Source organism: Mus pahari, chromosome 7, assembly GCF_900095145.1.
Source record: "Mus pahari chromosome 7, PAHARI_EIJ_v1.1, whole genome shotgun sequence".
In the NCBI taxonomy this organism is placed as follows: Eukaryota; Metazoa; Chordata; class Mammalia; order Rodentia; family Muridae; genus Mus; species Mus pahari.
The window spans coordinates 39,684,280-39,705,839 of NC_034596.1; the positions used below are offsets into that span (position 1 = coordinate 39,684,280).

The window sequence follows — 21,560 nt, forward strand, 5'->3', positions numbered from 1 at the left end:
TCCATTCATTTGCCTGCAAATTTCATGCTGTCATTTTTTTTTAAACTTCTAAGTAGTATTTCAGTGTATAAATGTACCACATTTCCTTTATCTCTTCTCTGGTTGAGGAACATCTAGGTTGCTTCCAGTTTCTAGCTATTATGAATAAAGCTGCTATGAACATAGTTGAAAAGTGTCCTTGTAGTTGAATAGAGTATCCTTTGGGAATATATGCCCAAGAGTGGTATATCTGGGTCTTAAAGTAAAATGATTCCCAATTTTCTGAAGAACTGCCATATTGATTTCCATAGTGGCTGTACAAGTTATGAAAATTCTATATTCTATAAGATAGATTCTTTTCAATAGGATATTGCTCTTTCAATTATATTAGCTCACTTTATTATGATTACTGATAATAGCTGATAACATCTTATTCTTTCATGCTTTTTGCTTTTTAATTAGCTAAAAAAAATCAAAGACAAATATCTCTCTTTTTCACTAATTAGAAAAATCTTAGCAAAATTTTACATCAACCACATACTTCCTTTTGTATGTCAGCACTGTAACTAAGAAAATTCTTTTTTTGAAATTAAATATTATATTTATATACACAAATTTCACTCCTGGATTGTTTTATCTATAAGAATATAAAATATTTTAATATAAATATGTACCTGTTTGTATTTGCTGTATTAGTCTGCTTTTCTGTTACTCTTGTATAACACCAGTGAAAAACAACTTGGGGAGGAAAGGATTACTTCATCTTACACTGACAAGTGACAGCCCGTAACTGAGGACAGTTTGGGTCTGGAAGGAACGGAGGGACAGGGAGGGGTAGACGCAGGGTTGGCAGTTGGGCTTAAGGCAGGAACTGAAGCAGAGGCCATAGAGGGTCACTGCTTACAAGCTTCCCTTAAGAAAACAGAAATGCAGGGGTTTGGGTCTGAGGGAGCCGTCAGCCTCACAGGTCATCACTGCTTTGTACATGGAGAAAATTCAATAAAATGGTTTTAAAATGATATCCTTATTGAGTAATTAATTATTAATACAAATTACGGAGAGAAGGGGAAAGAGTACATATGCACAAGAGAAAGACACAGAGAGAAACATTTAATAAACCCTTACCTTCTCATAGTTCTAGGAATTACATAGACAGTACTTTTGTGTTCAACTGATGGAACTTAAAAGATCCAGTGACTTAAACACATTGTTTTCAAGGTCAAGTAAAATTGGAGGCAATCATTCTTTATCCCCTTTATGAGGCCTAGGCAACTTGTCTTGGTAAAGCTAGTACTAAAAATGTCTCTTTTTAGACAGGTAGTTAAAATACCATACAGAACCCATTTTTGACTGTCAAACCAGAATTATTTGCAAGCTATAGATACATACAACCTCATGGGCTGACACCTTACTTACCTGCTAAATCAGCTAAAGGATTTTCTTGTCTCTTATGCGAGTTTGGGAGCAAAAAGCTATTTAAAATTCCTTCTCTAGAGAAATTATATTAGCAGTATTGTATTTCCTTGGCATCCCTAAAAGGAAGTAGCCCAATAATTTACCATCATATTTTTAAGCCACCGTAGGTTACTAGTTTAAAAGTTGGATGCCCTCTAAGAGATTAGGTGATAGAATATGTCCATATAGCATGTTTACCAGAGTTCTCTACTTACAATATTTCTCCCAAACATGTCCATTATCTGTATAAAATACTATATATTCGCATAGCAGCATTGAAATATGCAAGGCACTGGAAGGTAAAAACCACAAATCGGTCATCCCTTTACCTGATACTCTCTGTATATTTGAATATGTACAAACAGATAGATTATCCTTTCACATAAGAGTTTTAATGTTACCCTATAGGGAAAAAGAAGATAGGAAAAACAAATCACTCTACCATTAAAAATAGTCATAAGCATAACACAACTGTGCAAAAAAAAAAAAAGATTAAGGCATATCCCCAGTAATTTGAAGAGATTGATACTAATCAATAATGAGCTTCAGATTATTCTGAATTATAGAATGAAGGAAAATAATGGACAAAGAAAGTCTGGCAATAATCATCATCATACCACTTATTGTATTCTAAATGTAATCAGAACCATGTCCAGGGCTTTTCTTAAATAGTCTCAAGCTGAAGATGATACATTTATATGGTGTTTAGTATATGCTACATTTGTCTGCTCAATAACCTTAGTGTGAGGTTCTCCCTCTCTTTCCTCTTTTGCCTAGCATTATCAAGTTATTCCAAATCATATCCACTTGATAGTGTCAAATAAATACACCAAACCAAGATAAGCTAACTCCACAGATTAAACTGAACAGTAAAGTTCCCCTCAAAGTGTTTACAAGCCTTTGCTTATCTTCATCTTAACCTAGTTAATGTGGATGTGAATAGGCCCACCCTATTGTCAAGGTGGCCAGCACTTGTAACTGATAAACTTGCTTCCAACTCATATAATTAAGGTTGGAATTTCCTTAGCCTGTTCTAGAATCAGAGTGCTTTCCACAGTATTATTCGGCCTTCAGGGCATTATTTTTCATCAGTATGAAATTCATTTGTCATTTATTTAATAAATACCTGTTGAGCCATTTGTGCTTTAGGGATGTTCTATAAGAAATACATATTTCCATAGGTCACATCCTAACATGGAGAGATAAACAGTAAATAAACAAATCAATGAACCCAGGTCAAAAGCTACTGTGCATAAAAATGAAAAATAAAGCATTGTAAATGGCTAAGAAATAAGGGGTTAAAGCATGTTTAAGTTCCTTACCTAAGAGAGCCACCACAAAGAAACCTGCTGCCTTTCCTGTTACCTTGATGGTGTTATAGTTTTCTCATAAGAATCTTGATTCTTATAGCCCTAAAATTCAATCTGACTTGTGTATCATTCTAGCTTCTAAAAGAATATGTTTGGCCTACTCTTTCATTGCTGATATAATTTTGTCTTGGATTTACTTTATAATTTTTTAACTGAACCAATCATTCATGTGTGTGTGGGGGTCTCAAAGCACCTTCACAGCCATGGGTCTTCTTGATATTATGAATGTCAAGAAGACTTTATTATAATTACTGTGGCAAGCCCATCCTTTCCAAAACTTGGACTTTTGGTGTCCAAAGAATCCTCTACCCAGTAGGTAGTCATTACTAAGCAATTGAAGATCCTGTAGACTTGAGACTCATTTTGGTTCCTTCCTTGGACACTTTCCTAATTTAAAAAAAAAGTATATATTATGATGAGTAGATAGAACAAGCAGATCCAAGGTAGGCCATTCAGACACCAGGTATAAGACTATTTCATTCAGAGGATCCTTCACTTCTTTACTCCAGTGAGATAGCCCGGAAAGCTATGAGCCTATATACCCACCACTAATCCATGGGAAACACATCTCGAGACCTAAAGCAAATGCCTGAAACCATAGATAATATTAACCCAATGTAATATATAATATGTTTTCTCATGAACATATATTTCTGTGATTTCTAAATGGTTATTTCTAGTGAAAGAAAATTTCAAGTGTTTTCTTTCTAAGAATTTATTCTAAATGCTCCCCTTAATACAGTGAACAGATATTTAGATATATAAGGTGATGATACCTTTGCAGCAGTTAAGTATAAGGTTTTTTTTTTTCCTCATCACTATCATTTGATGAGAGTATTACTCATTAGACACTAGCTTATAAAGCAGTGATGTCAAGAACTAATGGAATGGTTTTAATTGAAGAACACTTCTATTGCAAAGTGTACGAGGGTAAGATGTGTTAAAATTGTTTTTGCTTTTCTCTAAAAATCTGAAAGCCTCCTTCCCTATAGTAATTAAAAACAAACAGCAACCCTTAACTTACTGTGGGGTTCTAATGGCTACAATATTGCTTCCCTGCATGGATGACTTACTGATCTAAAGCAAAGCAATTCAACACTGAAATTATCTTGAAAATTAAAAACCATCCAAGATAATGAATAGTTTCAATTTCTATAGCACCAATTTATGTGTACCTTCCCTTTTTAAATGCATTCTTCTGTTCATACCCAGCTTGCTAACTAACAGAGTGGCCTCTGAGTGATTCCATATCCAATAACACTGTGCTAAGCTCAGTTTCTGAAAGCTTTGGCTCTCGGGGTAAATTTCATTCATTCTTTCACACATTCATTCAGAAAACCTTTATTAAGAAGCATGTTTAAGTTAGTGTTTTCCAGGGTGCTTTAGGAAATAAAGGAAATACACAGCTAAGTGCTCCCAAAATAGTAATTATTTTTGTGGGGTTTAAATCAAATTTTATTTTAACTCTGTCTTTTATTTGGTTGACTGTTTCATAATTTACTTGCCAATGCTTTGTTCCTAGATATTTGGGTAAATTGCATTATAGAAGTGAGGCCTATAAAAAGTGTGGGTTGAGTATCCTTTATAACAAATATTTGTTTATATTTCTAGTAATTTTTAGCAATCAATTTCTACAAATAGAAGAACTAAAACAACAGGCATGAATATTTTAGTCTCTTAGAACATTCCCAAAGTAGATTTAAAAAAAAAGGAAAAGAAAGGAAAGAAAGAAAGGAGGGAGGGAGGGAAGGAAGGAAGGAAGGAAGGAAGAAAGAAAGAAAGAAAGAAAGAAATTAAAACAAAAAGTTGGAATCATTTCTAATGGACAATGTGAGAAAAATTGCTCCTACCCACGTCCTTTTTGTGTGTTAAGAATATGAATATCGGGCTGGAGAGATGGCTCAGAGGTTGAAAGCACTGACTACTCTTCCAGAGGTCCGGAGTTTAATTCCCAGCAACCACATGGTGGCTCACAACCATCTGTAACGGGATCTGATGCCCCTTCTGGTGTGTCTGAAGATAGTGATGGTATACTCCTATACATAAAATAAATAAACAAACCTTTTAAAAAAGAATATGAATATCTGCTGTATGGCATCTGTCACTGACACTTCTTCAGAATTGTTCAAAAGTTGCTTTTTAAGACAAATGTAGTGCTGGTTGGTTTTCAACTAATACTGAGTCCATAGGTTTTTGAAAGGTTATCAAAATTTCTTTCCATCCTACTAATGCTGGGTTTTCAAATATTTATTCATTTGTTTATGGTTTTTACATGTGCGGGTGGTTTGTCTTCATGTATACCTGTACACCATCATGTGTGCCTAGTGTACATGGAAGCCAGAAGGAGGTGTCAGACCCTCTAGAACTGAAGGAACAAACAGTTGTGGTCCACCCTATAGGTGCTGGGAGTTGAACTTCTGTCATCTGAAGAGTGATCAGGGCTCCTCTTAAGCCTCTGAGCCATCCCTCCAGCCCCCAGTTTTGAATCTTAATTTACATGATAAAATTGAGACAGTTGAGCACTAGTATTAATGCAGGTGCAAATGGACAAATAACTCTTCATTGAATGCAGGTATGTTGCTTTCTTAAAGTATTTATTAAGGATAGTGTGAATTACATAGCAAAACACTATATTTGGTGTTAGTGCTTTTTCTTTAATCAAGTTTTTTTTTGTTTTTTGTTTTTTCTTACAGGAAGGAGGAACTATAATACATTCATATCTATAGAATATGTGACTACACTGTAATTTTATTGATTTTCTTCTCTTTGAGTACATAGAAACTCTATTTCTGAATCTTCACAGTAGCTCCCTATTAAAAGCGAAGAATTTCTTCTTAATGGAGCCTGTAGCTGATATCTTGTTTGTCTGGCCTGATTAAAAACTTAACTTTGCCCTTTTTGTTTTCCCAGAGCTACACCTGTTATGCGCAGTTTCCATGGGCAGTTTAGAAAATGAACCCTATCTTACGTGAGGGGAACCTACTGTGTAATTTCGGGATTGTTGGGAGCATAACATGAAGGTCCTTAGTCCCATAGATCTCCAGAAAAACCAGGAATGTTAGGCACACATCTTGCTAATGGGAAAGATGAAAAAGCCTGTTTTTCCATCCAGAAAGTTAAATTTTTTTTAAGTGATTCACAGCCTGTTTTTGTTATCTGATTTATCTATTGGGCCAGGCCATATCCAACTTCTACAACCAGGACTAGAGATGGCTAGTAATCTAAATGACCCTGATAGCCAGAGCCCCCCTGCCCCCCATCTCCCACAACCAGGACTAGAGGTAGTTAATAGCCCACATAGCTTCAACTCTATCTGTAGAGATCAGGGCAGACCCTAAGGCTCTTAAGCTAGTAAAGGTAGCCTATGTCTAGAGCCTGTCTTCTTGGAAGAAAAGACATTTACCCGAATTGAGTTTCAGTGCAGTTATGCTTCCTTGTGCAACAAAGATTCTATTACTCAGGGAAACTTTTTTCCAAAGTATACTAGGTATAAATATATTGGGAAGAAATCACCTGTTATTAGACTCCCAGAAGTCTGTTCCAAGTTGACTGAGGTCAATCTGAACAGAGTTTTCAGTTTTCATCTTATTTCTTCCTGTGGTTCATTTCAGAGTTAGAGCCTCTCATCTGCCTAATAGGTGTGCTGGCCTTCCTGATTCTGTCTCCAAGTTGTAAAGTCCCCTTCCCGCTCTCACCTTGTTGGTCTCACTGTTTCTTTGCAGAACCATTGGACACAAAAACCGGTTGGTCAAAGTCCCCCGTGGTCACATGTGGGTTGAAGGAGATCATCATGGACACAGTTTCGATAGTAATTCTTTTGGACCGGTGAGTCAACGTAAACATTGTTTCTGAGAAAGTTGCATTTCAGAGGTGGGAGCCAGTGCTAACCCAATAGCTTGCTCTGTTCTTTCAGCCCAGGCTGGCAGGAGACTTTGTAATGGAATACTTTATGTTGGTACATTTCTTTATGTGATCAAAGTGTGTGTGTGTGTGTGTGTGTGTGTGTGTGTGTGTGTGTCTGTGTGTGTGTCTGTGTGTGTGTCTGTGTGTGTGTTTTAACTGACTTTCCACTTGGAAGATCTTCGTTTCCTTCACAGTAATGCCATCTACCTGTGTTTTCAGTTCATATTTAACCCATAAAAATGTAAGAAGACAGACACCAATTTTCTGAATCTTTGATTCCATACAACAGTATTAGGAATCACAGTAGTAAGTGTGGGAGAGGTAAGTTTCCATGCTTCTCTTTTGCAGTCCCATTTCAGTCTGACAATGAAATTGATGTAAAACAGATTACCAGAGAATGATACATATACATGTAAAAGGTTTTCGGTGTCAAAGAAGCCCTCACAATGAAGCAGAGGCTTTTAAAATGGTGAAGCTTACCCATCTTTGTATTAGTTTGCAAAAAGAAAGGTAATTTGGGGCAAGTAGCTAAATTATGTAGAGGTTGAAGGAAGATCAGAATTATTTTCAAAAGACTGCTGGATGTTCTCAGCCATGATTCTCCATTGAAGAATGTTTCTTGACTTGAGCCACAGGGAGGACAGTTTTCACCGGAGAGTGTTAATCTCCTCTTTTCAAGATAGAGAGGACTAGTGTGCCCAGCTCATGGCTGCTGTTTTTCAAGTACCGTTAGCTGAAAGTAATTTTTGTGTCAGTGGCATGCATGGGGCTGGCACATTCTGGTACTCTTCATAAATGACATTTTGTTAGCATTTAACGTATTGCAGAAATACAGACTTAACTCTGTTGCATGCTTATCCATAGAATATGTGACTACCCTGATATTTCATGGATTTTCTTCACTTTGAGTGAATATAGAAATTCTCTTCTTTATGAGTCTTCACAGTAATTTATTACTAAAGTGAAGGATTTGTTAGTCAGTGGAAACTGAAGTTGATTTCTTGTTGGTCTCGCCTGTTTAAAGCTTACCTTTGGCCATTTTGTTTTACCAAAGTTGTATTTGTTATACATGTATAAGATAACACAACTATTTAGCATCCTTATACATGCCTGTATAAAAAATAGCCTCATATTTTGTCAAAATTAAGAGGTTGTAGTCTCTAAAGAGGAATTTTGTATGTGTATAATCAAGAGCCAGTGTTATTGCCACTAAATATATAGCCACCTGGACTCAACTTTGGTAAAATTTGTAAAAGCTGGATCTGAATAAGTATGTAGAATCATTGGAGAAATTTTATCACAGCATTCCTATCTGTTTCTCTAGTCACACCAATGATGTTAAAAAAAATGCCTACAGTCCATACTTGCCTTTGAATCATAATTATATAAAAAGATTACATAATCTAAGTTCTGACAAAGAAAAAACAAAAAGATCAATGTTGGGAATCTTTTGTGCTGCTTATAATGCAGAACAATTGTATTGAAGAACACAAATAACAACATGAAAGAAAGTAAATCACTTGAATATAGCTCGATTTCTTTGACCAATAAGAGTACATGTACCATGTTTTGGCCAAGTTTATATTAAAGTGATTTTGAAATGAAGTATTTATTGGATTACTTTCTATCAGGTGTTTGCTAAGTAGTTTCTAATAATAAAGCCCTAAAGTTTGAGGGCTTTGGTATTTTGTTCATTATTAAATTGGAGCTGGAGCAATGTCGTTTATATAATTACTATGACTGCCTATCAGTTGATTTCTCTTTGTGTTCTTACTGGAGAAAGAAAAGGAGAACTGGAAAGACGGCTCATGGGTAAACCCTTGTGATGTAAGCAGAGTGAATTTGATCCCCCAGAACTCATATATAAGCAAGGCATGGTGGAATGTGCCCGCCCTGAAAAGGAAGAGACAAGATGATCATTAAGACTCATTAGCCGGGCAATCTATAAAGATTTTGAGTTCCACTTTCAATAAGGAACTCTGGCTCAAAAATATAAGCTGGACAGAACCTGAAGCAGACACTGGATGTCAACCACTGCCCAAACCGCACCCAAGCCAACACATGTACACATGCACAAACCAAAGCACACGTGGATATTAACATAGATGCACACATAACTGTGCATTTACATACATTTTTCGAAAAGGAAGAGACAAGAATAAAGTTGTGAGCTGAATGCTGGGAACTTCACAGTGTCTTCAGTGTGCCCTGTGAATTATATAGGTTTTTTTGTGTAATCCTTTTCCTGCCTACACTTATAGCAATGGTTTGAATCACTGAACTGTGATTATAAAAACACCCACAAACGAATAACAGATGTGGAAGTGTCCTCCTTGTCAAAATCAAGAGAACTACATGTGAAGGATAGTCTCACTGTGTTTATTACAATAAGAAAGCATATAGTGTAAAACTTTGACAAATATGTTGAATTTATTTCTCAATACCATTTGGTTTATATCAATGTTTTAGATGAATTCTATTTGTCAATTATAATAGAATCAATAGTTAAATAAAAACAGAATTATTTTTAAATCTAGTGTTTACCCCGACCCCTTTTTTGTTGGATAGAAAGTATTTATCCAAACCTACTTTTGATTTATGAGTGAAATAAATCTATTTTCACTTAGGAAACTAGTATTGCTTTTATTTCCCAAAATTAAGTGAAATGCCTTCTCTAGAATGAAAAACAAGCCATTCCTCACATCATATACTAGCCTGTTTGTGTAGTCGTGAGTTTCTCAATATTTGTTTTTTTGTTGTTAGAATGTGCTCTGCAGTTCTGCTCCAATAGCATCTTTGATTGGAAAACTTCTTCTTAGTGAGTTCCCTTCAAGTTTTAGGAAAAGAAAAATAAGCACTAAACAGTTAAGTACATTCCATATAGTCCTTATAAATCTAAGCTATAATGCTTGGATATAGAAATTTATTTTACTTGATTACTTGACTAATCTGTTATGACAGAGTATAACTGTATCCCAAGCTGAACTTGAACCCACAATTCTCCTGCTCTACCTTCCAAAGAGCTGGAATTCCCGGTGCATACGTCCACATCTGGCCTGAATGTAGAGTTTTGTGGGAATGCCTTTTCTATTGATCATGATTCATTTAAAAATTATTTCAATTTTTAAATTCTAAAACAATATGTCTTAGTATTATACTTTTAGAAATATAGTCTTGAAAATTATTACACTTTCTGATAAAACTCTCAATATACAAGTTTGCTTACACATCAGCATATTGAAATATTATAGAGAGGAGCAGTGAATTTGATGTTTTCAGATGCAATCTTGATTCATTTCTCCCCTTGAATTGGGTAATTTAATTCCTTGACATTGACAACTTACCTGAAGGAGTCGGACTTGTCAGGAATGCTTCCTTTGTCTATAGAATGAACTGAAACTTTTCATCTTTATTTGCCTCCCATTTACCTTCACAGTGCATGTTACTGTTTTTTCACATACTTTATGTTTTTGCATAGTAACCCACCTGGTTATAGAATCTGCTTCATTTGTTTTATTTGTAGCTAATTGGTAATCAACCATAGAGGGTGCACTCAGCTGGTGATAACTAGACCCTGGTTATACCCACTTAAAGTTCTCCTGATGTTTCTGTGCTCAAGTAAGCATTTAACTGAAATCCATCAAAGAAGCCTCAAGTAAACAAATGTCTTATCCTGATATTTCTGCTATGTTTATTGTTTCCTGTGTATTTCTTTATACTGTCATTTGCTTCTTTGTTTCACTGCAACTACACAGGAATAAAATATGTCTGATATTATGAGTGAAAGGTTAATAGTGGCTTATTAATAAAGAGATTTTTTTAACAAAACTGAAGCAATAGAGAAATTCTCAGTGAGAAGAGGAATTATACATAACTTCTAATCCAACATGCATACTCAGTGTCTAGAGGAAGACAGCAAAGAAAGAAACTAGGATACTCTTGTACAGACACAGGGCACAAATCAAACAAGAGTTAATAGTTCTTTATGAACTCTCAGTTCTCCAACTTTTACAGATTTATATTTTCACATGATTAAAAAGAAAAGACCCCTTCTCTGAATTAATTCTATATAAGTCATTGATAAAATGAGCATCTTCATGTAAAATAAATTTTAATAAATAACCTGAGAAAATTTATATAGAACTAAAATTAAATGACATGATTTAGCCTTAGGGTAAATTTTATGTTCATGCAAGTATGCTTATAAAAAGTTTTTAATTATACAATCAGTATTCATAATATTGAATGAATATAAAATAAAGAAGTGATTATATAATATTTTATTGTCTCAAGTGTTAGGCCAATATTTGATTCTTTTTATTCCATTGTAATTACCCAAACTTTAACGTGGCTGAAAAATTGTATGATTTTTAAAATTATAAACATATATTTTGTCTCAAAGCTAGCTTAAAGATGATTGAAAGTAGATGACATATAAGGTCAAATTTATCTATTTATTCTATAAATACTGTTTTATAATACCTTGACCAGGTGGAAAAATATCAGATGTGCTTTGGTGTGAAAACTTTTAATTATAGATAACAGTATCACTATGGTCTTTATGCTAAATCTTTTGGATAGTGAAGACAATAAGAGAAAGAACCTTCTTACATATGAACTCCCATTTAGTGCTTCAGTTTGGATTTATAGTGTGAGAAATAACTTTGATACATTTCTTTTATAATTATGATAATTGGATAAATTCAGAGTATTTGACTATTTTATTGAAAAAAGTTATCAGATATAGGCTTATGATTGCTTCGAATATTTTCTAAGCATATCTCATAAAATACTCTTCTGCTCTAGCAATAACATTGGCATCCTTCCTTTGACCACCCCTACTATTAGAGGTGTTAATACATTTCTTGAAATAGCAACAGTTCTTTGCCAGCACCCAGACATAACTGTTTACTGCAAGTTTTGATTTGTGCTCTGTTGATTAATAGTAGGGCACCTGAAAGGCAATGCCCTGTCGCTGTTTGTACATGTGCTTCACAGGTGTAATCTTTCAAGGAGTAGTTTTTAACTACTTTAGGGCAGCAAACTCCTCCACCAATTAAAATCCATGCCGGGTGCCTTTCTTCCATTTATTATGAATGTGCATTTGGGCGCTCGTGTTTGAACTGACCTCATAAGTATTCATTCCTGTTGGTGAAAACATAACTGACTCTTTTGATGGCCTCCATTTAGCTTATACATTTTCTATCTTTGAAGTTTTTCTAACATTTTTATCTGGATGTAAGACATGAGCCTCTGAGATATTTTCATTTTGTGCTGCATGGTGATTTTCTTTATAAGGGAATATGTCATAATAGAAATTCTAACATCTACACAGAAATCAAAACTGAGTAGTTTAGTGTCTAAAATAAATAATTTGTTTTGACTATATTGATCAAAAGACTTGAAAAGAAAACTTTGCTTTTAGACATTGCAAGGCAAAGGCATTCTTTAAGATGTATAAACACAGTTTGATTTTTAGGTTTGTGATCACAGTGTCACCTTGTGAACAATTTGTGTGCAAGGACCATCTAGCAGAATGGAACAATTTTGAGGCAGAAATTATTATGATATAATGTCTCTATTTGAGAAAACAAGCTGTAAGCTATGAGGAATAAGAATACTTTTCCCCCCAAGTCATTTGAAAAATAGCCAATCCAAACTCTTATTTCATTGCTATGTAACTAAACAAAGCATTACTCCCCTAGAACATTTTTAAGAACAATGCCTAAAGGTGGAACTAATATTAGCAGTAAGTGAACACTAGAAATATTGATTTAAAAAAAAGTTGATAGTACAAGAGAAGTGATATATACAGAAGTAATGAAAACCACAATTGAAATTTCATAGATTCATTTTCAAGTCAATGAAATTTAAATGTGTTTTTCACTTTAGAAGCTAGAAGAGAAATAAAGTTCATATTCCCATACCATGCAAAGCCTCTCATTTATGCCATAGGGACACTTTTTTTTTTAAAGCATCTTCCATTTGCTAATGTTCTTTTTAATCTGTGGGTTCTCTCAGTAGAATAGACCAATAGAATGAATGGTCCTTTATCCAGTAGGTAAAGTATGTAGGTGACATGTGGGAAGAGGACATTCTATTTTTTATTGGATATTTGCTTTATTTACATTTCAAATGTTATCCCTTTTCCTGCACCCCCCAAATCCCCTATTCCTTCCCTGCTCCTCTGCTTCTATAAAGGTATTCCCCCACTCACCCATGCATTCCTAACACCCTTCCCTCAAATTCCTCTACACTGGGGCACAGAGCCTTCACAGGACCAAGGGCCTCTCCTCCCATTGATGCCCGACAAGGCCATCCTCGGCTACATATGCATCTGGAGCCATGGGTTCCTCCATGTGTACTCAATGGTTGGTGGTTTAGACCCTGGGAGCTCTGGGGTGTCTGGTTGGTTGATATTATTGTTCTTCCTATGAGATTCCAAACCGCTTCAGTTTCTTCAGTGCTTTCTCTCATTCAGAAGAGGACATTCTTATAAGTTAGCCAGTTATGACTGTTGTAATTTTTCCCATATTATATACTTTTTATTAAAAATGAAAAGACTCTGAGCTAGGCAGCCAGAACAGCATTCTTGGAGTTGGAATAAGAATGGAAGGGAGGGAGATTTGTTATTATCCAGACAATTAATCAAAGAAGGAATTGGGGTGAAGTTTGGGAGAAAAATGTTTAAAACATCCAAAGATTTTTAAGAGCAGAGAATCAAATCATGACTAACAGGGGCTATGCTGAGTTTGTTGTTTGGCACCATTGCCAAGAGTTGGCCAAACTCTGATGCCAGAGGAAGCAGGAAAGAAAAGGCAACAGATCCCACAACTGCCAAAAAATATCCCTACCATAGAGGAATGATAGCTTCATAGGCACAATCAGCCTGTAACCAAACTGTAACAGATAGTCCAAGTTGGGGATGTGACAAAGATATCAGAAAAGTAGTGCTGTTATTAACAAAATTCCCATAACAACCTGTGAAATCTTCTACAAGAATTTGATTGGATAAAATATTCTAAAATCAGTACAAATGTTAATTATTTAGTAAAATCTTGCATTGTATAAGGCCCTACAGATGCTGTATGTTTAGTGAATGAAGCGTGTTATACCTGGAGTGGTTAATATCTTTCAATTGTGGTGAAATTATTTTGCTTACATAGTACAGAATAATCTTGTGGACTTAGGAGAATGAATTGACATTTTATTTATCACTGAAGTGTTGAGTTTTCCTTGTGTGACTTCTTTGGAGCTGTTAGAGTAGCTTTTATTTACAGTCAGCCATTCACGAATAAAGAAAAAGATCATTAGACTGTGTTGACAGAATGCAAGTAAAGTGTTCTATTCGCACATCTGAAGAATGTTGCTTAGGCTTTAATTGGCTGTATTTTGTTCTTGTTTTATAAAACACTTCTATTTGTTACATAGTTTTGTTTGCAATAAATATATATTCTATATTTCTAGAAAAAAATCATGATAACTTGAAACCATAAGAGCTCACCATTGTGGTTTTCATGTCTTTTTTCCCCCATAATCCCCTTTCAAGTGTTGGAAACTAGCAACCACGTGTATTTTTTTAGATGTAATTTTCACTAGACTGATAGACTCAAAGGCATGCATTTCATGAAAATCCATTATGGAACTCTGATTATAATGAAAATATCTGTATGAACAAAGATAGCTAAATCTCAGAAGATAGTTCACCTCTGGAGCACTGTTCAAAATCAAGTAATTCCTATGTAGTAACAAAAACCAGAGTACCCCTCAGGATTTGCTTCAGTATTTGTTAGATATTTTTGTCTCTATAATTATAACATCAATAAAATGACTTTTAAAAGAGAGCATAGACAAACAATATAAAACTAAAATAGATATTGTCTGTCCCCAAAGAACAGGAACAATCTAGGCTTCCATTTCTAATAGATCAAATTTTGTGCTTTATCTTAATTATTCTGCTAGCATAGAAATAATTTTCCACATGACTTCATTTTCAGATAGAAAAATATCATCAGAAGTGTCATTTGACTTCACCACTGTGGCATACTTTGCTCCTCTGGGCTATTTTGCTATAGGATTAAGCATGTTTCTTTATATAATGACTATATATTTACTGACAATAGGTCAAGAATCAAGATTTTGTGAAAAAGATGCAGGGTTATTAGTTTCGAAGTTTTATAAGTGTTTAGAATTTTGTGAAGACGTGGAGTTTGTAGCCTTTATCAGATTTCTAAGATATAATTGGTGTCTATGTAACTGAATCTACTTAGAGAATAGAAAATGGACATGCGGGGGGGGGGGGCGGAATGTGCTATGATTTAAGCTTTAAGACTTCTTTTTTTTCAAATTTTTTAAATTATTATTATTTTCTTTATTTACATTTCAAATGCTATCCTGAAAGTTCCCTATACCCCCCCGCCCCTGCTCCCCTACCCACCCACTCCCACTACTTGGCCCAGGCCTTCCCTTGTGCTGGGTCATATAAAGTTTGCAAGACCAAGGGGCCTCTCTTCCCAGTGATGGCCGATTAGGCCATCTTCTGCTACATATGCAGCTAGAGACACAAGCTCTGGAGTACTGGTTAGTTCATATTGTTGTTCCACCTACAGGGTTGCAGTCCCCTTCAGCTCCTTGGGTACTTTCTCTAGCTCCTCCATTGGGGACCCTGTGTTCCATCCAATAGCTGGCTGTGAGCATCCACTTCTGTGTTTGCCAGGCACTGGCATAGCCTCACAAGAGGCCGCTATATCAGGGTCCCTTCAGCAGAATCTTGCTGGCATGTGCATTAGTATCTAGGTTTGGTGGCTGATGATGGGATGTATTCCCGGATGGAGTAGTCTCTGNATAGTCCATCCTTTCATCTTAGCTCTAAATTTTGTCTCTGTACCTATATCCTTTCATGAGTATTTTGTTCCTTATTCTAAGGAGGAATGAAGTATCCACACGATGGTCATCCTTCTTGGTTTTCTTCTGTTTTGCATAATGTATCTTGGGTATTCTAAGTTTCTGGGCTAATATCCGCTTATCAGTGAGTGCATATCTAGTGACTTCTTTTGTGATTGGGTTACCTCACTAAGGATGATATCCTCCAGATACATCCATTTGCCCAAGAATTTCATAAATTCATTGTTTTTAATAGCTGAGTAGTACTCCATTCTTAAGAGCATCATTTAATTGGGTATTTAGTTGGAAAATGTTCTCTGGTAAACTATGGGACTGCTTTGGCAAAGGCCATACTATATAAGTACTTCTCTTTTGATTGAGAGTCTGAGAGCTACTTGTACTGTATGAAGAATAAATTGTAGTGGTCATGAATTATGTCATTAAGCCATTCGTTAAGCAAGCAAAAGCGAAAGAACAAATTGCAAGTAGCAGTCAGACAATAAAGCATCATTAAACCTGAATCCCAATACTTTCAGTAGAAACTGACTAGGGAAAGCCTGTGGGAGACTCTTGGGCAGAGCTGAGACTAGCTATTCTCTCTACAGGTGATCTTAAGGTTTCTCATTCCCGCTGCAGGCATTTTTATATCTTAGGATGGCTAACCAGTAGCAACCCATAATGGAAGTAGTTTACTTTCTCCTGTTCTCAAGTGTATGATGATTTTAATGTCCTTAGGTGTTTGTTATTTTCTGTTTTCCTTGTACTAACTCATATGGGGTTGGGGGGAGGTGTTCAGCCTGTCACCAGATTGGAAGTTTTAGAAGAGACTTGAAATAAACATGCTCAAGTCTGGCCCATCTTGTTCTCAGAGACAATTCTAAATGAACACAAACAGCATATGACAATTTTCTCACATAATTAATATTAAAATATTTTCCTCTAGATATTTTTAGTTTTCCTAAAATTATTAGGTAGTCTTTCAGAAAGACCATTCTGTGTTTATATCTTCATGATTATATGTTCAAAAATGCCTTACCCCTCCAATATCCCCCTTCACTGGGGCAACAAGCCTCCAAAGGACCAAGCACCTCCCCTCCCATTGATGTCAGCTAAGGCAGTCCTCTGCTAATATGTAGCAGGAGCCATGGACCCACACATGCATACTCTTTGGTTGGCTGTTTAGTACCTGGGACCTCTGAGTAGTCCAGTTAGTTGATATTGTTGTTTTCCTTATGGGGTTACAATCCCCTTCAGCTCCTTCAGCCCTTCCACTGGGGACCCTGGGCTCAGTCCAATAGTTGGAATTTTGTTGGGGATTTCATTGATTCTGTAGATTGCTTTTTGTAGGATGACCATTTTCACTATGTTAATCCTACAGATCTATGAGCATGGGAGATCTTTCCATCTTCTGAAGTCTTCTTTGATTTCTTTCTTCACAGATTTGAAGTTGGGTTCTTTTTCCTCATGTTCTTGCACTTGCCTCTCGTCATCTGGTTATCTCTGGGGTTAACTGGCTTTGCTGTGTCTGACTGGAGCCTGTCCCTCCTTTGAGACCGGTTATGATTGACCTATTCCAGTCAGTCTGTCTCTGGGTGTGTGCTGGCATTGACTTCTTCATGACCACTCTTCTTCAAAAATGATTTCTAAACTCCTCCAACATGAGATGTTACTTGTGGCTAGATCTGCTACCTTTCATTGAATGTGTGATGAGTGAGTGATTTCATGTATATAAGAAGATTGTGAGTTTTGTTAAGGTATGGTCAGAGCTAACTCATCCTGCATCCCTTCTGGGAAACACCACTAAGCAGCTGTTTTAAGACTCAGTGAATGACCAGTATGTAATACATGAGTGCTCTACAGCAGATTTTGTCTAACTGTGACACCTTTGGTAAAATCTAGCTCAATGTCTGTTTTCATGCAAGTGTTGATGACACTAATTGTAAATAAGTAAAGTTCCAGTGAATAGGAGAGGCTGCTGCACCCTGCTTTCTAGGATAAGTGCTGAGTTAAACACGTGTACCAAATATGTATAGCTCACAAATCCAAAAATAAGCTCCTGATCTTCAAAATAGTCATGAAGAACCTCCTGGGAGTCAAGCTGTCTCTAGGTGTGGGCCTGGGGTGGGGAGTACTAGAGCACCTGATCAATCCCATGGGGGTCCCAGTTAGGCCAGGTATTGAAATGAAGGGGGCTCACTTGTCATCCTGGTTGTGGTGAACATCCTGGAAGTCAAGTTGTCTCTGGGTATGGGAGGAGATCTAGAGCATTGGTTCTGCCCAAGGCAGAATTGCAATCTGGAAAGATGTTCCTATGGCAAAGCAGAGAGGTCCCACCTCTAATTCTTCTCTAGTTCACCATCTTGTCACTAAAATACTCTTGTCTGAAAAATCCTCCAGTTATATCATTTTGCTTCTTAAGACAGGGTCATCATCATATGTCTCTTATCGTTAGAAGCTTTTTCTTTTAAGTTGAAACATGGTAGGAAAGACTATGATTGCCTGTCCTCCTTGACTTTATTTTAAATGTCATTGCTGGTACAAAAAGGATAAGAAAGAATACAAGATGTAGGAATAAAAAAGAAGACTCTAAACTGTTACTTTTCATTAACATGTTAAGCCAAAGAGAAATCTGCAAAATTCTTGACAGTTACATGAGTTTATTACTACAGTAGCTATCATGTATGATCAACCTTGTCCAGAAACCATTAACAAATGGGAATGTACTTTTAAGGACTCCTTATTTAAAATGGCAATCAGAAAACAGAGCCTTTCTGCTTAGGGCTAAGGGCAGAACAGTTCAAAGGAACTAGGCTGAACTCATTAGTATGAAGTCAAAGCCATTTTAAAATCCATCTTTCTCTTTATCTATGCTTGTCTGTGCCAATTCACCATTTGGTCTTGAGTCTCCAGATTCTAGCTGATGCTGTCATTGCCTCTGCTGGCATTGACTCCTTCCTGATTACTCTTCTTCAAAAATGATTTCCCAACTCCTCCAACATGAGATGTTGCTTGTGGCTAGATCTGCTAGCTTTTATGGAATGTGTGATGTAATCAGTGAGCAATTTCATGTATATAGAGAAGATTGTGAGTTTTGTTAAGGTATGATCAGAGCTATCTCATCCTGCTTCCCTTCTGGGAAACACCACTGAGCAACTATTTTAAGACCCAGTGAATGGAGCATGTGTCCTTATTACAAATTGGAACATCTTCTGGGTATATGCCCAGGAGAGGAATTGCTGGATCTTCTGGTAGAGCCTTATTTATAATAGCCAGAAGCTGGAAAGAACCCAGATGTCCCTCAACAGAGGAATGGATACAGAAAATGTGGTACATTTACACAATGGAGTACTACTCAGCAATTAAAAACAATGAATTCATGAAATTCTTAGGCAAATGGATGCATCTGGAGAATATCATCCTGAGTGAGGTAACCCAATCACAAAAGAACACACATGATATGCACTCACTGATAAGCAGATATTAGCCCAGAAACTTAGAATATCTAATATACATTTTGCAAAACACATGAAACTCAAGAAGAAGGAAGACAAAAGTGTGGATACTTTGCTCCTTCTTAGAATGGGAAACAAAATACCCATGGAAGGAGTTACAGAGACAAAGTTCAGAGCTGAGATGGAAGAAAAGACCATCCAGAGACTGCCCCAGACACTATTACATGTGTTACATGTGTCAGAAAGATTTTCCTGACAGGACTCTGACATAGATCTCTCTTGTGAGGCTATGCCAACGCCTGGCAAATAGAGAAGTGGATGCTCACTGTCATCTATTGGATGGAACACAGGGCCCCTAATGAAGGAGCTAGAAAAAGTACCCAAGGAGCTAAAGGGGTCTGCAGCCCTATAGGAGGAACAACAATATGAACTAACCAGTACCCCCAGAGCTGTGTCTCTAGTTGCATATGTAGCATAGGATGGCCTAGTCAGCTATCAGTGGGAAAAGAGGCCCTTAGTCTTGCGAAGATCATATGCCCCAGTACAGGGGAATGCCAGGGCCAGGTAGCAGTAGTGGGTGGGTTGGGAGCAGGGCTGGGGGAGGAATAGGGGGCTTTGGGGATAGCCTTTGAAATGTAAATAAAGAAAATATCTAATAAAAAATCCTTATATAAAAAAAAAAAAGACCCAGTGAATGACCAGTATGTAAAAAATAAGTGCTCTACAGCAGATTTTGTCATAACTGTGACACCTTTGGTAAAATCTAGCTCAATATCTGTTTTCATACAAGTGGTGATGACACTAATTGTAAATAAGTAAAGTTCCAGCGAATAAGCGAGGCTTCTGCACTCTGCTTTCCAGGACAAGTGCTGAGTTAAACACATGACCAAAGATGTATAGCTCACAAATCCTCAAATAATGTTTGGCCTTTTGAGAAAAGCCTTGTCAATCCCCAATTATGTGAATAGAAACTTTAAAAAGATTAATTAAGATTATTTGTGCTTGCCCTTGAATTTAGGGTTAAAATTTTAGCATTACATAGAAGGCTCCAAAAATCTATTTACATTTTTGAAAATAATAATAATGAATTAGAAAAGGCATCCTTAGAAAGACTGGTTTGGGAAGATTATGAATTAAAGACTAGATTGGAAGTACATAGGTAGAGAATGCAATTACTTGATGACAGGATTGGTTCAAGTGGGAGTTGATTAGGCCTTAGACTAAGGTGTCAGTCACATGAGAAAGTACATTGATATGAGAATGTACCAAATCTTATTGACTGTGTGATAAAACTCAAAGCCACTGTTAGAGAAGTTCACTGAGCTCCCACCACTCATGGGTCAAAACCCTAAAATTCAACAAAAATAAGGAATCATTATATTTTTGTTGCCATTTTTAAATGGAAAAATCCAAAAGGCAAATTGTGTTGGTTTGTATGTTCTTGGGCCAGGGAGTGGCACTATTAGAAAGTGTGGCCTTGTTGGAGTAACTGTGTCACTGTGGGCATGGGCTTTAATACCCTAGTCCTAGATGCCGGCAAGTCACTCTTTTCTTAGAGGCCTGCAGATGAAGATGTGGACCTCTCAGCTCCTCCTACCCCATGCCTGACTGGATGATGCCATGCTACTCCCTTGAGATACTGAACTGAATCTCTGAACCTGTAAGCCATCCCCAATTAATTGTCCTTATCAGAGTTGCCTTGTTCATGATGTCTGTTCACAGCACTAAAACCTTAACTAAGATACAAACCAACAGAATAAAGGCATACAGGGCTCTGTAGTTTGCAGAGCATTTAAAAATGCATTTGAATTATGGTGTTGGCTACAGATCAGCTTTACTTCTCTTCCCTTGGGAATGGGAAGCAAGGATCATAGTTGATTCAAATCCTATGCAGTTATTTTACATTAGAGTTTCTGTTCTCCCTACACTTGTCATTCATGCCAACAGTTGATGATCTGCCCATTTTACACTTTCCTTACACTGATTTTCAGTGTAAATAACGACATTCCTACTTTACAGTCTGCTTCTACTCTTTCTCTGAAACTCTCAAGTCTTTCAAAAGGACATGGGTGATCCCTAGAATGTAAGGGATCTGATAAGAAAAATATTATAGGAAAATGAATATTTTAATAGTTTAAACAGGCCCATGAAAAACATATTTCTAAGTGCTTTTCTATTATTATTCTTTAAAAATTAATATTTAAAGAATTTTTTGATTAAGGAAACAACACCCTTAACAATAGTCACGAATAATATAAAATACCTTGGTATGACTCTAACTAAGGAAGTGAAAGATCTGTATGATAAGAACTTCAAGTCTCTGAAGAAAGAAATTGTAGAAGATCTCAGAAGATGGAAAGATCTTCCATGCTCATGGATTGGCAGGATTAACATAGTCAAAATGGCCATCCTGCTGAAAACAATCTACAGATTCAATGCAATCCCCATCAAAATTCCAACTTAATTCTTCACAGAGTTAGAAAGGGCAATTTGCAAATTCATCTGGAATAATAAAAAA

At 36.3% G+C, this 21,560-nt stretch overlaps 1 protein-coding gene across 4 annotated transcripts in view; it reads left to right on the forward strand.

Annotated features, from left to right (window-relative positions):
- Immp2l (inner mitochondrial membrane peptidase subunit 2) overlaps window positions 1-21,560 on the forward strand; it is an 887,790-nt gene that overhangs the window by 649,953 nt on the left and 216,277 nt on the right. For all 4 annotated transcript variants that reach the window (XM_021202155.1, XM_029540649.1, XM_029540648.1 and 1 more), the window contains one exon: window positions 6,527-6,629. In XM_021202155.1, coding sequence (XP_021057814.1) covers window positions 6,527-6,629 — 103 coding nt within the window. The remainder of the gene's footprint in view (window positions 1-6,526; window positions 6,630-21,560) is intronic.